At 32.3% G+C, this 15,862-nt stretch overlaps 1 protein-coding gene across 2 annotated transcripts in view; it reads left to right on the forward strand.

Moving 5' to 3' along the window:
* Positions 1-13,401, forward strand: part of SLC16A7 (solute carrier family 16 member 7) — a 91,072-nt gene extending 77,671 nt beyond the window's left edge. For both annotated transcript variants that reach the window (XM_039865864.1, XM_039865863.1), the window contains 3 exons: positions 671-814; positions 3,929-4,741; positions 7,838-13,401. In XM_039865864.1, coding sequence (XP_039721798.1) covers positions 671-814; positions 3,929-4,741; positions 7,838-8,106 — 1,226 coding nt within the window. In that variant the 3' untranslated portion in view covers positions 8,107-13,401. The remainder of the gene's footprint in view (positions 1-670; positions 815-3,928; positions 4,742-7,837) is intronic.
* The last annotated feature ends 2,461 nt before the right edge of the window (positions 13,402-15,862 follow it).

The raw sequence follows: 15,862 nt of genomic DNA on the forward strand, positions 1-15,862 counted from the left end.
AGCATGCATAGGCAATGATAGCTACATTACTACCTATGACTGCCACCTGATGAAGAGATTGTTAAGAGACCATCAAGAGTGAGACATCTTTATTTCTAATATAAGAAAAAAAGAGAAACAACCGATGTCTTAGAATCAAAGAAATATAATACTAAAGAAAAATCATAAAAGAAAAAAATGTTTTGTAATAAAAAAATTTGAACTCTAGTTAAGGGCATGTATGTGTATTTGTGCACACACACATTATTCTAAAAAATAAAATTCTAACATACAAGTCATTTATATAATCCTTCAATTTTTGTTACATAAATTTACCTGCACTTGAGATATTTAGACTGTTTAGCTATGCCTTGTTGAAAAACTTTTCCATCAGAAGTTGAATGGCCATAATAAACTATCTGTTAAACACTTCTAATTTATTATTTTACATGAATATATATATACATATATATATATACACACACACATATATATATACATACAAATATATGTATTTAAAAATAACCAGTCAAACTGATTGGAAAGTATCGAAAAGTCTTCATTATATTCTATGTGAACTACTATTTTTTTGATCATTAAATGTGCTTTCTCAGCTTTCAAAATTAGCAAATGTTTAAAATAAATAAATGACCCAGCAACTGAATATTTCTTCATCTCCTCTCTACCGCAGGTCCCATAAGCAGTATTTTGGTGAATAAATACGGTAGCCGTCCCGTGGTGATGGTAGGAGGTGTGTTATGCTGCTTGGGAATGGTCTCTGCCTCTTTCAGTACCAGCGTATTAGAGCTTTACCTCACTATCGGATTCATTGGAGGTAAGTTTTGTTTTCAGCTTATTATCTTCTTAACATTTAGGTTGTTTGCAAAACTCTGTAAGAAGCATGAACAACGGAATGTTTTTATTGTTTTCATTGCATTTCCTTTTTATGTCAGATGCAACCTTAAATTATTTTCATCTAGTACATTGAAATACTAGCTATGGAATGTTCAGTCAAACTCATTTCAAGAAATGGAAAAAAACAAGTTATCAGATATGTAATGTGCAATGATATAAATGTCAAAAACAAAACAACTTTGGTCTGTTTTTACTGTTTTACCCTTTATTCTTCGACCAGTATGATGGTTTTATGGACACTCTGTGACATAGAAATAGCTTCGTTTTAAAAAATTTATTTTTTATTACTTATTGCTCCTTCGAGTATCTGACATATATATCACTTTTAATAGTTTAAAAATGGTGGCAAAAAGATATTTTCCAGATGCACTGATTAAACTTTAACAACAGAATTATCAGTGTCTGCGTTCTCACTATATGGGATACCAATACAAGTTGGTATCCCTTATTGTCCTTACCTAAAGCATTCTGTTTAAAAGCTCTGTAAGGCACAATTGCCATTAAACGCAAATACTTTAGAAAGACATACTGTCATTTGATTACAATTGTTTCTCATGCATCATGTCTCTGGACTCACATTGGCCTGAATATGTACATTTGGAAAACACTATTTTTATTATCCTCAATAATAAATTGAATCAAACAAATCTCTATTCAGTTTTAAGAAAAATTAGACTTCAAAATATAAAGAGTTTGAATCGTTTTCTTATGCCCACAGATAAAAAAGTAAATATGTTTCCCTTTTTATCAGTTTTAGATCAGTCTAACCTTATGTACTTATGTATCATTTGATGAAAAAAAATTAGATGTATTAAAGCCTGCAGTCATAGTAATGTAACAATCTTTCTCTTTACCTTTCCACGACTCTCTTTATTTTTGATATGGTTGAAACAACTTTTGTAAATGAGAGTCATATTATATCTAAGAATTGTCATAGTGGAGAGAATACCTTCCTTTGTGCAGAAATACTACATATTGAATTTAACCATAAAGTTAGCCTGGGCCTACAAGTAGATGTATTAGGAAAAAGATGATTTTGATATCACTGTACCACAAATATCAGCAGCATTATACATTATTCCAACTTCAGTTCCATTCCTTTGAGTATTGAAGGCTTTGGCACTTTTAGAGTCAACCATTAAAGACACTTTTAAGGGATTTATCTTACGTCATTATTAGCCAATAGTTTTTGTTATCTGAAATCAGATAGGTCTTGTTTTTAAACCTGACTCAGTACATATTAGCTGTGCGATCATGGGTAAATGAACCTCTTTATGTCTCAGTCTCTTTGTCTTTAAAATGGGGAAGATGATAGCTCCTTTGGGAGTCATTGGAATGATTAATGTAAAAAATTAATATATGGTACTTAACAGAGTGCCCAACATTTTGTTAATTTTAAATAAATGTTACAAATAATAATAATCACAGTGTCATTGTGTAACATCTTATAGTTCTAGAATTTAGTTGATTTTGGCAAACTCTTATTTTTGTTATTGAGGGAATTAAAGCTTAAGAAGTCTAAGTGTTTTGCCTAGTAGGTAAGTAGTTGAGACAGACTTAGATCTTTTGATTTCAAATCTCATATTTGTTTTGCCATGCCAGAATAGGAAATAGATGGTTGACATCTCCTAAGGAGAACTTAGATTAACATCTGAAGGAAAAATTCCAGGTGATAGAACCAGGTGGAAGGAGCGGGAGATAGAAGATAAGGAAACTTAAAACACAATTTCAAAACACAATTCAAAACACAATTCCTGAGTTTTAATTTTGGTTCTTCTACTTACCAGCTGCTAACCATAGGCTAGTCAGTTTTTCTTTATTTTTAAGTTGGATCTAATTATACTTATTCTGTATGTCTCATAGGTATAACTGAGGTAGAATCAGAGATCATACTGCCCTGTTGTTACTCTCCAAAGTATGTTCTTGGTTCTTTATAGTCAGCTGCTAGGGACCCTCCTAATCATAGAAAATACTCATATTAAATGTTTGCTTATAAGTATTTGTACTCAGAACTGAATGTCCTAGAATCTAAATACTTAACCACTTTACAATACTGTCTCGATTTACATAAATTGGTAAATGCAAAAGAATTCCTACTTCTATAGCACCTAAAATAATATAGAATAAGACCTAGGCTAAAGAGGAAAGAGAAGTAGTTTATATAATTCAATTTTATGTACTTTTTAAACAAACTTATTCATTACTATTGCTAAATAGTACCTTGGCAAGCTAAGAAGTAACTCATTTTTCAAAGGCTATACTTAGCACTGCCAAGGAGTTCCCTCAACAGTGTGAATTTTTGACTTCTACAAACATTAACCTTTAATCTCTCAAATAAGAATATGTTTCAAGCCAAGAAATTATTTACTTTTTATTTAACACATATGTGCATCTATATCATGAAATGTGGAATGTAAGGGATGTAGACTATGAAATTAATGGCATGAATTTATCACTTTTTTTATCATTTGCATGATTTTGAAGAAATATCTCTGGGGAGACCTAAGATTGTTTATAAGTGACAAAGTTTTTAGTCTATTCAACTCTGAAAAGAAAGTATTAACATTTTAAATGCAGAGTTTCCCAAAAGGAAAAGAAATCTAATATATATATGTATATATATATATACATATATATATTAGAAATCTTATATATATATATACACACATATATATGTACATATATATGTAAATAGAAATTAATATATCTGTGGAATTAAGTGATTGAAATTAAGAAATAATAACTTTGTCCTAGCTTCAATCTATTCTCTGATTATTGAAACATCAGTAATTCTTGGTTTTATTTTTGTGTTTTAATGAAAGCAATATGAAACTGTCATGCATATCAAGTGTCCAGTTATGAGAACCTTGTGTTTAGGTGCTGTCCTATTGATATCTATAATTAACAAAAATCACTACCTGCTGTTGCGTTTCTGTTCTGCCTTACCCACTTAAATGTACATTTTGAAGAGTCATTTCTTTTGAGAGTAGCATAATGTGTTTATGTTTTTCTATTGTTTCTTTTTTTCTTTCAGGTTTAGGTCTTGCCTTCAACCTGCAACCTGCCTTAACAATCATTGGCAAATACTTCTGTAAAAAACGACCCATGGCGAATGGACTCGCCATGGCAGGAAGTCCTGTTTTTTTAAGTACTTTAGCTCCTTTCAATCAGTTTCTTTATAATACTTATGGCTGGAAAGGAAGCTTCTTGATTTTGGGAGCTATACTCTTGAATGCCTGTGTGGCTGGGTCTCTCATGAGACCCATTGGACCTAAACAAACTAAGTCCAAAAATAAGATCAGTGCAAGAGTTCTTCAACCAGGTGTGAAGAAAAGCCGTAAGAAGAAATCGACATGGGAAATAATTAATAAGTATTTAGATTTCTCCCTTTTCAAGCATAGGGGATTTTTGATATATTTATCTGGAAATGTCATTATGTTTCTAGGGTTTTTTGCCCCCATTATTTTTCTGGCTCCATATGCTAAAGACAAAGGGATTGATGAGTATTCTGCAGCTCTCCTGCTGTCTATTATGGCTTTTGTTGATATGTTTGCTAGACCTGCTGGAGGTTTTATTGCAAACTCCTCACTTGTTCGACCCCGCATCCAGTACTTTTTCAGTTTTGCAATTATGTTCACTGGAGTGTGTCATCTCTTGTGCCCATTGGCAGAGGATTACACAAGCCTGGTGCTTTATGCTGTATTTTTTGGCCTTGGATTTGGCAGTGTTAGCAGTGTTCTCTTTGAAACTCTCATGGACCTTGTTGGTGCTCAAAGATTTTCCAGTGCTGTGGGTCTCGTCACAGTAGTAGAGTGTTGCCCAGTTCTTCTTGGCCCTCCTCTTGCTGGTAAGAATATTTCTTATCAGGGAAAGCAACAAGTATAAAATCAATAGCCATTAACTGAGACTTTGTAGTATATAATGTGGTTTGTAATAACGAATACTAATAGCCTGAAAGACTGCGGGTGTGTTAATTTGAGGTTTTATTATGTATTTTTAAACTTTATAATTAGTTGATTTTAGACCTTAATTTGTTTCAGAGCCTGAACCTATGAATTTAAGAATTTAAGTTTGACCATTAGTAGTATAATTTTCAGGTTTTTACCTTTATCAGTTGTTTGATGCTTTTTAAAGTATAAAAATAAAATGTTACTTTTTATTTTATCATTGGTGAATAAATTTCTCTTCTGTTTACATTAAAATGAATCAAAATTTTAAAATAATTATCTCAAAAGTTCAGGATCTATTTTCTTATTGGAATACATTGGTTATCTTAATATGGAACTCGTTACATGCCTAAGAAAGGAATACTTTTATAATATCACCGATAGGAATATCTATATACATATGGAATGTAAGAATAAAGGGAGATCATTTAAGGCCATTTTTTTGGTCACATACTTACATTCACTATTTATAAATTATGAAGACTACCTTTAAATTTTAAAATCTGAAATTTTTTCATTGATGCCTGCAAAAGTTTCTGTGCTAAATAACCCAGGAAGGAGACTAAGTAAAGACACATGTGTAAGTTCATTTTTGAAATTAAGACTGTTTAGTCTTTAATGTTATAAATATTAATCCTCTTCGTGGGCCAGTCTTTTCCAGTAATCACTGTATACTAAACAGGTATTCATTTAGACTCCTGGCCTGCCCCCTAGTGGTCACAGTAACTGCCAGGCTAAATGTAAATTTATAAATTACTTCCTATATGACAGTAAAGAATCATTTTTAAAGTGGAAAAATTCATGTTTGTTTTTCACTTGGTCAGAAATGAGTTCTGTAGTTGTCTATTTTCTATTCACCATGGTTGTCATGTTAACTAGCACAGATGTTTTGAATGGTATATCTCTCAATGTGGATATACCATGGCACCAAAACAATTTTCAAAAAGAGCAAAAGCCAGTAGATCTTATTTATCAGCCAACTGATTTCATTATCTAAGTACAATGGGCCTATCTTTCCATACAGAAGTAGTTTTACTGAATGGGTTTTAGAAGGCTGTTCATTCACATTAAAATTCTTGATATCAACAGAGAAATTTGTATTTCACCAGACATGGTGGGATGAAAAAAATATCGTCTCAGGTCATGGAATCAGAATTGGCTCTTTCTACTTGTGCTGAGAACTTGTATTAATAATATTTATATCAATTTTAGTATCCTTAAATGCTTATTGCATTAATATTGCCAAATTATTGTACCAGTGGTGGCAATGGCAGTAATTGATTTGCAGCTCCCTGATGAAGCTCTCAGACTTTAGCCATAATATATCTATTTTTTTGTTTTGTCTTATTTCTGCCTCCTGTTACCCCTGACACTCCATGACTTTTAGACAGGCTTCTTCCCTATAGCATCTGGTATCTGCTCGAGTGGTGTCTGGTACATTGTAGGTACTCACTAAATACTTTTGAATGAATGAGTATCATTGAAATTACTTCTTAAACAGTTGCTGCTGCTCCTACTACTCTTGTTAGTAGAACAGTGAAAGATAGGGACAACATGATTTTTATTTTAATCTTTTTCAGCCCAAACCGTCACTGCTACACTTACAAAGAACTGAAGTTCTGGAAATCATATATGGTTTCTCGATGATGATGAAAAACTCTCAAAACCTTTAGAAAGTATGTTGATATGGCAGCCCAAAGTGACACTAACTCTGATGGGGCAATAGAACAAATAGTTATTACTTAGAAGTATAACAATCATTGAATGAATAGGAATATTTGACTTAAGGTTAGAATGAAAAATTAAGTTATACAGTTTTTGTTATGCTTATATATGTCATACTTAAATAAGCCTATTTCACCATTTACCTAATGTTTAAAACAAGTAACTTTGTTCAAATAGATTTTACAAGTAGCTAAATTTAATACTGAGCCACTGACTAGATTTTAGTTATAATGATAAAGATTATGAATAAACAAATAAGTCTATATCAGAATCACCTGGAATACACATATGACAAACAATATATATTTGTATACACTAAATTTTGTTGATAATAATTATTGTTAACAGTTAAATGCCTGTATAAGCAAGACTGTAAACTGAAATATTTTATAAAGTCAGTAAACCTTCAGATTATATAACACCAGGCTAATTGTTTCAATGTTTTAATAATCAAATGGAATAAATATTTTCTTTCTGGTTAGTTTGGTCTTAATAATTTAGATTCAGGTAAAGTTAAAAAAAATAAAATAAAAAACTATGATTGGCCCAAAAAGTGACATAACACTTAACCAAGAGGTTTGGTGAAGCTATTTTACAGTGCAATTAAGAATGTGAGATTCAGACAGACCTTAGTTAGAGTCTAGATTCTGCCACTCAGTATGCCTCTCTTCCTATGGTCAGATTGCCTCACAGTGCTCTTGTAGGATTAGATGAGATATTGCAAATAAAGTGTTTAGCCTAGTGCTGATCATAGAAAAAGCATTTAGTAAACATTATGCTCTGTCAAGAACTTTATAAAGCCTTTGGGTCTTTCCTAAAGAATGTAATGTTTCCTTCTTTATTGAAAAGATAAGAAGCATGGAAATGAAGCAGTCTCAATGTATATGTTGTAAACAGATAGCTAAGTGTATCTATTTCTACATGTATGGATATAAAAAATATACCTCACACATGTATGTATTTATGACTATATACCCAAAAACATATATACATATTTTGTCTTGCTTGTACATTTTTATTGAGAGATGGTAATAATTTTCAAGGATTTTCCTGTACTGGTAATATAATGCTGCGTGTGCCCATTCATACGTGCCTTTATTTGCATATATAGACGTCATAATCTGGAATATTTTTTCTTTGTTAAAGTCTCATTTAATATTAACTTACATAAGAAATAAGTACATACTTTGTGGAAGAACTTATTTGAAAGTTTTATCATTTATGGCTTTTTTTATTGTGCTATCTTAAAAAATGCTTTTTTTGTCTCTTAGGTAAATTGGTGGATGAAACTGGAGAATATAAATACTTGTATATGGGGTGTGGAGCTATTGTGTTCCTATCAAGTTTGTGGTTGCTCATTGGCAATGCTATAAACTATAGATTGCTTGCAAAGGAAAAGAAGTTGGAAGAAGCAAGGAAGAGAATGCATAAGCTTGAGTCCAGAGAATCTGAATCTTTGAGCAGATCTAAACACTCTGTTGTTAGTGTCAAAAATAAGAGATCAAGGAGTAAGAGCTCAGAAAGAGAAACTAAGATATAACAAGAATCCCATCTCTGATTTCAGTGTTTATGACTTCCTTAGGAGCACTTCTTTTTTTTTCAGAATACTGGAGATATTTTTAGTTGAAATAAGATGTTACAATTAAGGATGGAGATGAGATTTTTCTCAATGGCAGATTTTAAATGTTTTCTTTTAAAAATTTTTTTGAGAAGTTAAATTTTGAGATTATGTATATAAAGAATCCATGCAATGGGTTTATTTCTATACAAGACTCTGGTTGTGGCAGTTAAAAATAATTTTAAAGTCCTCCAGTAACTTCCAGTCTTGGTTATAGAGATTTGAATTTCAAACCCCTGGTTTAAATAATTATAAGAATTATGTTTAATCTTATAAGAGTACGCTCTCCATATTTCATTTTTTTGCTATTAAAGTGTGAATTGGAATTAAAGAAAAATTAATTTCCCCACACACGCATGTATGTGTATGCTGGTGCATGCGCACACATATATACACACAAACATACACAGCATCTGGAGAACAAAAGACAAGTTCAAAAAAATCCATGAAGAAAAAAAAGAAATGCATTATATCAGTATACTACTTTACAATGTGGATTTTAAAGATAAGGATATGAGTGAAAATGGGGTGATCTTGATTTGAAAATAAAACTAAAAAAAGCAGCTCAAAATATAAAATAAAATTGAAGAAAAGAAGAAACTCTATTTTTAACCATTATTTATAAGCACTGTTAGATTTGATTAATCCATGCACATGATTTCTTTGAGGGGGCTATTAGTACTTAGTGCTAGAGACTAGAACCCTCAAATAATTTTCAGGATTTTTACCTAATATGTAAATTAAATTAAAAGCCTAAATAGCTCCAAGCAATAAGCTATGACTATTGATTTTAAAAAGGATTTTTAAGTAATAACCAGGGTTTTTGTTTTTTTTTTCAACCAGAACTCTATCAGACTCATTTTCATATTGAGATATCAAAGTAGAATCAACTGGAATCCCAGTAGAGAGGCTTATAGACAGGCCAAATTCCATTTTTTCCCAACACATAGTGGTGATTAGGAGGTTACTCTTATGAGTAATCCCTCTAGGTAAAGCTGACTTAGAGTGGGAGGTGCTTTTAATGAGCCCTATAAACATTCTCATTTACCTCCCTTCCTCAAAACGTGAAAGCAAAAAGTAGAAACTACAAATTGGCTTTTTACTCAGCTACTGAAAATGCCTCACGTCATAGGAATGGTAGCACTTGAAAATTCTGCCTTCTACTGATAGGATTTCCAGGTGCCTGTGAACATAACTAAACCAAGAGATTGTTAAAAGAGGCTTCTAGAACTGGAAGTTGTCTGTGGCTTGGTATAGCAAGAAGCTTTCAATACTGCAACCCAGGTTAATTTAGCAGTTTCTCGTATTCATAACTATGTGAAAACATCTGGGACTCTGAATCACTCTTTAATACAGAGGCATATGATAGTTGTGTGCATTCAGAACTATAAATATCATTTTGACTAATAAAGGGCTTTTAAACAAGAAAGAAATTGTGCACTATGGCTAACATAAATATTTACATCTACAAATCTGAAGTTTCAATTATGATTATGATTACTAAAAAACATTTAGTGCTTGTATTGAAGCAATATCACTCTTAAGATGTCTAAAGGAATTTGCCATTCTTTTTTTTTTTATTGTAGTTGAGGCAAGTGATATTCTTATTTGCTGTAAGATTGTACCTGGATATCAAGCTTTTGTGATAGTTAATATTAAAGATTTGATTTGTAAAATTTATGCACTGTTCAAGCAAGTGGCTCATATTTAGGAAGCTATATAAAATTTCATATTTCATTAACATTTACTTTTTGCATATGAAGAGGTATTTGGATTTCTAAAATATTAAGTAAAACAATATGTGCCAATACCACATGTAAATTAATCAGGGAAATGTGGCAGTATATGGCTGTTTTTAATTTAATTTCACCCAATCTTGAATCTGGAATGAGCTATTTTCATATTATTAGTGCTTTTGTATTCAATCGTTGACTCGTCATAAGAAATTCAACATCATAAATCATGTAGTAGCTCTCCAATCTTAAACATTCCCCCAAAATGTCTTGAATACATTTAAGTTAATATAGATATCAGACCCCTGGGGGAGAAAACAGCAAAGTAATTATGGTAGGGTTTTAGGTCTAAGGCTATAGTTCTTTTTATCACCTGCTGGTAGAGACATGCTGGTGGGTGCCTTTCAGTGGCTTTCTTCATGAAAGGGGATTTATTTACATACTGATGAATTTCTTGTCAAGTCAAAAACAGTTTGTATTTATTTCATTGCTCTTTGGTCATTTTCATTAACTTTTAATTTCTAACACTGATTATATTGTTAAAAAAGAAAGGGAAGGGAAATTACATATTCAAAGCACATGATATGATATATAAAGTCATGCCTGGCAGTAGCACTGCACAAAGTCACAAATATGCACACATAAATTTCTGTACATAAATGTTGAAAATTAAGTCAGAACATACTTAAAACAGTGACTTAAACTCACATACAGGATTCACAATTGTTCCAGGGCAAAATAAATTTTTCTGTTTGTTCATTCTTCCCACTCCCTTGAACTTTTTAGAATATATGTTGTTTTAATGGAATTATTCAAAAATTGAGAAGAGAATATCAACAGAACATTCATTATTATATAATCACATAAATGGAGGAAATATGATTGGCTTCTGTGTCTGTACCAATTAGTGCAGAATATATACATTCCCCTAGGGAACTATAGGTTTTAGATGTTCAAGATATAAAGCAAAATCAGAACACCATCAAAATCCTTTTTGAGTCCTCTTCTTCCATCATGGAATTTTACAGAAGGAAGGTTATCATAACCCACGGTACCAAAATAATTCATGATCAAAGTAATTCAAGTTTATTTGGCCATTTGTGATAACTGAGCACCCCATATTTTTCACCATTTAACCTTAAATATGCCTTTACTAATTTATAAATAGAATATTAGGTATAGACTTGTCCTGACCTATTCACACCCTCTTTCTCGATCCTTTTGGGTCTAATCAGCACACATTTAAGAGGCAGTGCGTCAGGCTCTAGTGTACTTCATATTGAAAGACACAATGTTTTCTCAATTAAATTCACATGATTCATACATTTCATTTCCTTATCACCAAGTTCCAACCATCCTATCTCACAACTCATGTCACTTTTTTAGGGTTTTGATTTCTACATATCCATCGTGTATGACCTCATGTTTGAGAAATGCATTTAAAAGCTGAGAGGCCCCATTATCTGTAATTATAATGCTTGTATAATCAATATCATAAACTATCAACTGATAATTGAAAAAGGAATAATTTGTTAGCTCATGTCATTTTCCGTAGTTCTGATTTTTCTCTTCTTTGCTATCAATTGTACGCAATAGATCTTAACACTTTACATGGTCCTACGATCTGGTTTATTTTAGTCTCTGTCCCCACCACTTTCACCTAATTTGATTTATATGCATTTCATGGAAGAATTATTGTAGTAGTATTAAGAATCATAATTTTAGATCTCTATCTTAAGAGGAAAAGTTGTATTGGAAAAAGAAATTTTTACTTTAGTGGACCATGTGGGAATTTTTTTAGGCCAAATTATTTCTTCTATCTCAATCCCATGCTGCTTAACCCCACCCCCTCCTTTTTACCTATATTAAAAAATATATATTTTCTTTTCATTGTTTTTCACGATGTCTAGCTCAACTTCTCTTGCTAATGATGAGAATTTTTACTATAGAATTATGGACATCTTTAACCTAATTAGGGACATTTTTACCATAGAATTTTTGTTTCCTTGGAGGGCTCAGTTTACTTTCCCTAGTTACACACTCTCCATAAAGCTTTCCTATATACTTGTTAGTAAAGTGTATAATATTCAGTATTTCACTAGGTTATTATTCAGTGATTATAAATCCATTATCTTTCAGCAGGTATTTTCCTTCACATTGTAAAATGAGCTTTTCGTTTCTCTGTTTTAAATTCAAATATGACAAAATAAGCTAGAGAAGCTCTGTATGAAAACACTGGTACTCAACACTCTGTTAAGGTTGGTAAAAGTTCTGGTCAGATGAACAAAAATGTAATTCTTACCTCATACGAATGTCAGAGTGAAATTTTAAAACATTCTAAGGCTTTCATTCTAGGTTTGTTGTTTTTTTATGTGCATCTAAAAAGATTTTTAACTTAGACCCATTCAGATAGCTTGTTTGTTAGAGTACAAATTTCTGATAGACTATTTAATCAACTTTATTTTTTTACTACATGTTATTCTAAGCAAAGTATGAATATTTCTGGATTTAGTGAGAAAGGACATGTAAACTGTAGTGCTTATTTTCTAAGCATTATATGTAATTTTGATTTGTATTCTATTTTGTTTTGAATATATTTGCATATCAAAGATACATTTGATTAATTTGTTTATCTTCTCAGCTCTCTAAATTGAAATCAAATGTTGAATTCATCTGTGAGAGTATATATTATGTCAGCAGTTTTGAATATATTTTAAAATTCATCTCTTTCTTACTAGACTGTGAGCTCCTTGAGGACAAGGATGTTATGTTAATTACACTAACAACTTCAATGTCTCACAAAATGCCAGGCACAAAATAATTCCTTTGTGAAATAAATTGATGGATCTAGATTATTAAATGAATACTACAGTATTGTATGATGCAAGAGGAATGTATATTAGAATTGTCTGGCTAATTTTCAACGTAAGATGTAGAAAGTAAACACCTGTAGCATTTTATCTTAAAATTGCTAGTCTATTTTGAAGATTTCATTTTTTTTGTCAGTAAAGATTCTATGCAAATGCTGAATTATGCAGCAGCTAAACTTCATGGTACATATTAACTAGTTTTACTTTCTTTACAAAATCAGAAGTGCTCTATTTAGGATTATTGAAGACAAATGCTGACAATCATTTTATTGACTAAAGGTGCTACTTATTTTCCAGTATTTACCTTGACCTTAACTACTCCTGTTTGCTGAACTTTATTTCTTTTTTTTTTTTCCTCAGGTGGTGGGGAGAGGAGTGCTAAAAAATTAGAATATAGTTTTTGTTTGAATTATGCAATTTATCACTAAATCTTTTTTGTATGCTATTATTGAATTATTATTTCTTACTGCTCACTAATTTTTATTGTAGACCTACACTGTTTCTTAAAAAAATGCATATATATTTATATACTATGCAAGAAAAAAATTGTATTGCTTATTGAATTGAAATTAATGATAAATGTTCATGTTAATCTTTTGAAATGAAATCTATACTTTTTTAATTAAAGATGATTGGTGTGACATTGATTAATAAAATCAAATAAGTTTCAAATGTACAATTCAACAGTGTGTTTTATATATTTTGCATTATTGTGTGTTCACCACCCAGAGGTAGATTTCCTTTCATCACCAAATATTTGACCCCTTTTACCCCTATCTACCTACTCCATACCCCTTTCCCTCTGGTAACAACTAATCCACTATTCGTGTCCATGAGTCTCTATTTGTTTGTCATGTTTGTTGCTTTCAGTTTTATATCTCACGTATTAGTGAAATCATATTGTTTTCAACTTTTCCAGTAAGATTTATTTCACTTAGCATGATTATCTCGAGATCTACCCATGTTGTAGCAAATGACAATATTTTATCTTTTCTTCTGAGTAATATTTCATTGTGTGTATCTTTTTAAAATTTATTTATTTTAATTAGTTTCAAGTATGCAGTACATTGGTTAGACATCTATATAGTTCATAAAATGACCCCCCCAATTGCTCCCCCCTCCCCTGACCCTCCACCTAACCAATGTATTAATGCTAATTGCATTCCCTATGCCATGCTCCCCATCCCCATGACCATTCATTGCTACTAATTTGTACTTCTTTAACCCTTTACTCCATTTTTTTCAGGCCCCCAACCCCTCTCCCCTCTGACCTTCACCAAATCGCTCACTATATTTGTGAATCTGTTTTTGATTGTTCTTTTTATTCCTTAGATTCTGCATATAAGTGAAATTATACAGTGTTTATCTTTATCTGTCTGACTTAAATACCTTCTAGGCCCATCAAAGCAATATCTTTTTCCATCCCCTTCCTTTTAGTCTGTGTGTATCTTTTAATCTGAAGTGAATCTCTTGTAGGCAGCATGTAGGGGTCTTATTTTCTTATTCATTCATCCACTCTATCTTTTAGTTGGAGCACTTAATTTTTTCTATTCGAGGTACTTATTGATAGGAATGTAGTAGTTACCATTCTTTATTCCTGTTTTTGATACATGTTTTTTCATCTAAAAGAAGTCCCTCCAACATTTCCTGTAATACTGGCTTGGTGGTGATAAATTCCTTTAGTTTATTTTTGTCTGGGAAGCTCTTTATCTGTCCTTCGACTCTAAATGATAGCTTTGCTGGATAAAGTATTATTGAGTGTAGATCCTGGGTCTTCACCACGTTGAATATTTTGTGCCAAGCCCTTCTGTCCTGCATAGTTTCTTTTGAGAAATCAGCTGCCAGTCTTATGGATGTTCCCTTGTTGATAACTCTGCTTTTCTCTTGCTGCTTTTAAGATTTTTCCTTTGTATTTAACCTTTGGCATTTTAATTATGATGTGTCTTGGTGTGAGCCTCTTTGGATCCCTGGTTTTTGAGGTTCTCTTAGCTTCCTGAGGTTGTATGTCCATTTCCTTCACCAGGTTAGGGAAGTTTTCCATCATTATTTCTTCAAATAGCTATTCAACATCTTGTCTTCCTTTAAATATGCTGATCAGATGGATATTTTGACCTTTAATAGTGTCCCATGTGCTCCTTAAATTATTTTTATAGTCTTGGCATCTTTTTTCTTGCCATTCAATTGCATGATCTTGGCTTTCCCATCCGCTAGATAGGGCATTTGATCTCTTTATTTATTCACTTTGTTTATTCCTTTGTTTATTCCATTTAATATACTTCTCATCTCAGATAATGTGTTCTTCATTTCAGACTGATTCTCTTTTATAATTTCCATTTTTATTTTTATGTTTTTTATCTCTTTGTTGAAGTTCTCACTGAATATATCTACACTTCCCAAAAGTTCATTGAGCATCTTTATAACCAGTGTTTTGAACTCTGCATCTGTTAGATTTCTTGACCCCATTATATCTGGATCACTATTCTCTTCTCTCATATGGTTTCTGCTTTTTTGTCTTCCCATTTTGGCTGCCTTCCCATATCTGTTTCTATGTACTAATCAAAGCTCCTAAGTCTCCCGGTCTTATTAGTGTGGATTTGTGAAGTAGGTGTCCAGTCCTGAGAGGGGTTCAGCTACAGGCCAAATTTAGCTCAAGCCTCTATCCCTTCAGGACCACCTGTTGAGATTATAAAGCAATCCACAGATGCTGTGCTTATAGTTGCCTCAAAAGGCCACAACAGAAACAAGGCCAACTGGCTCCAATGTAAGTCTAGGCGTTGCTCAGCAAGGAGCACCTGATTCGCTGAAGATATACCTGGATATGGCTTGGGTAGGGTCACGAATTGGGGGAGGCGGGTTTTCAGGGAATCCTCTGGGTGGAGCGACCTCTTTTATCCAGTTTGATGACGTCACGGCTATGGCAGTGCTGTGTCCGCCACTGAGAGCGGGGAGGGCTCAACAAGGAACGGTGGATACTGCTGGCACTTCTGTATAGAGCAAGTCTTGCTTCAACCCTCACTCTGACAATGTCTCCTTGTAAGTCCCTGGTGCCTCCTGTGCACAGCCGAATCAGCACTG

The sequence above is a fragment of the Pteropus medius genome, unplaced genomic scaffold, assembly GCF_902729225.1.
Source record: "Pteropus medius unplaced genomic scaffold, Ma_sr-lr_union100, whole genome shotgun sequence".
NCBI lineage: Eukaryota > Metazoa > Chordata > Mammalia > Chiroptera > Pteropodidae > Pteropus > Pteropus medius.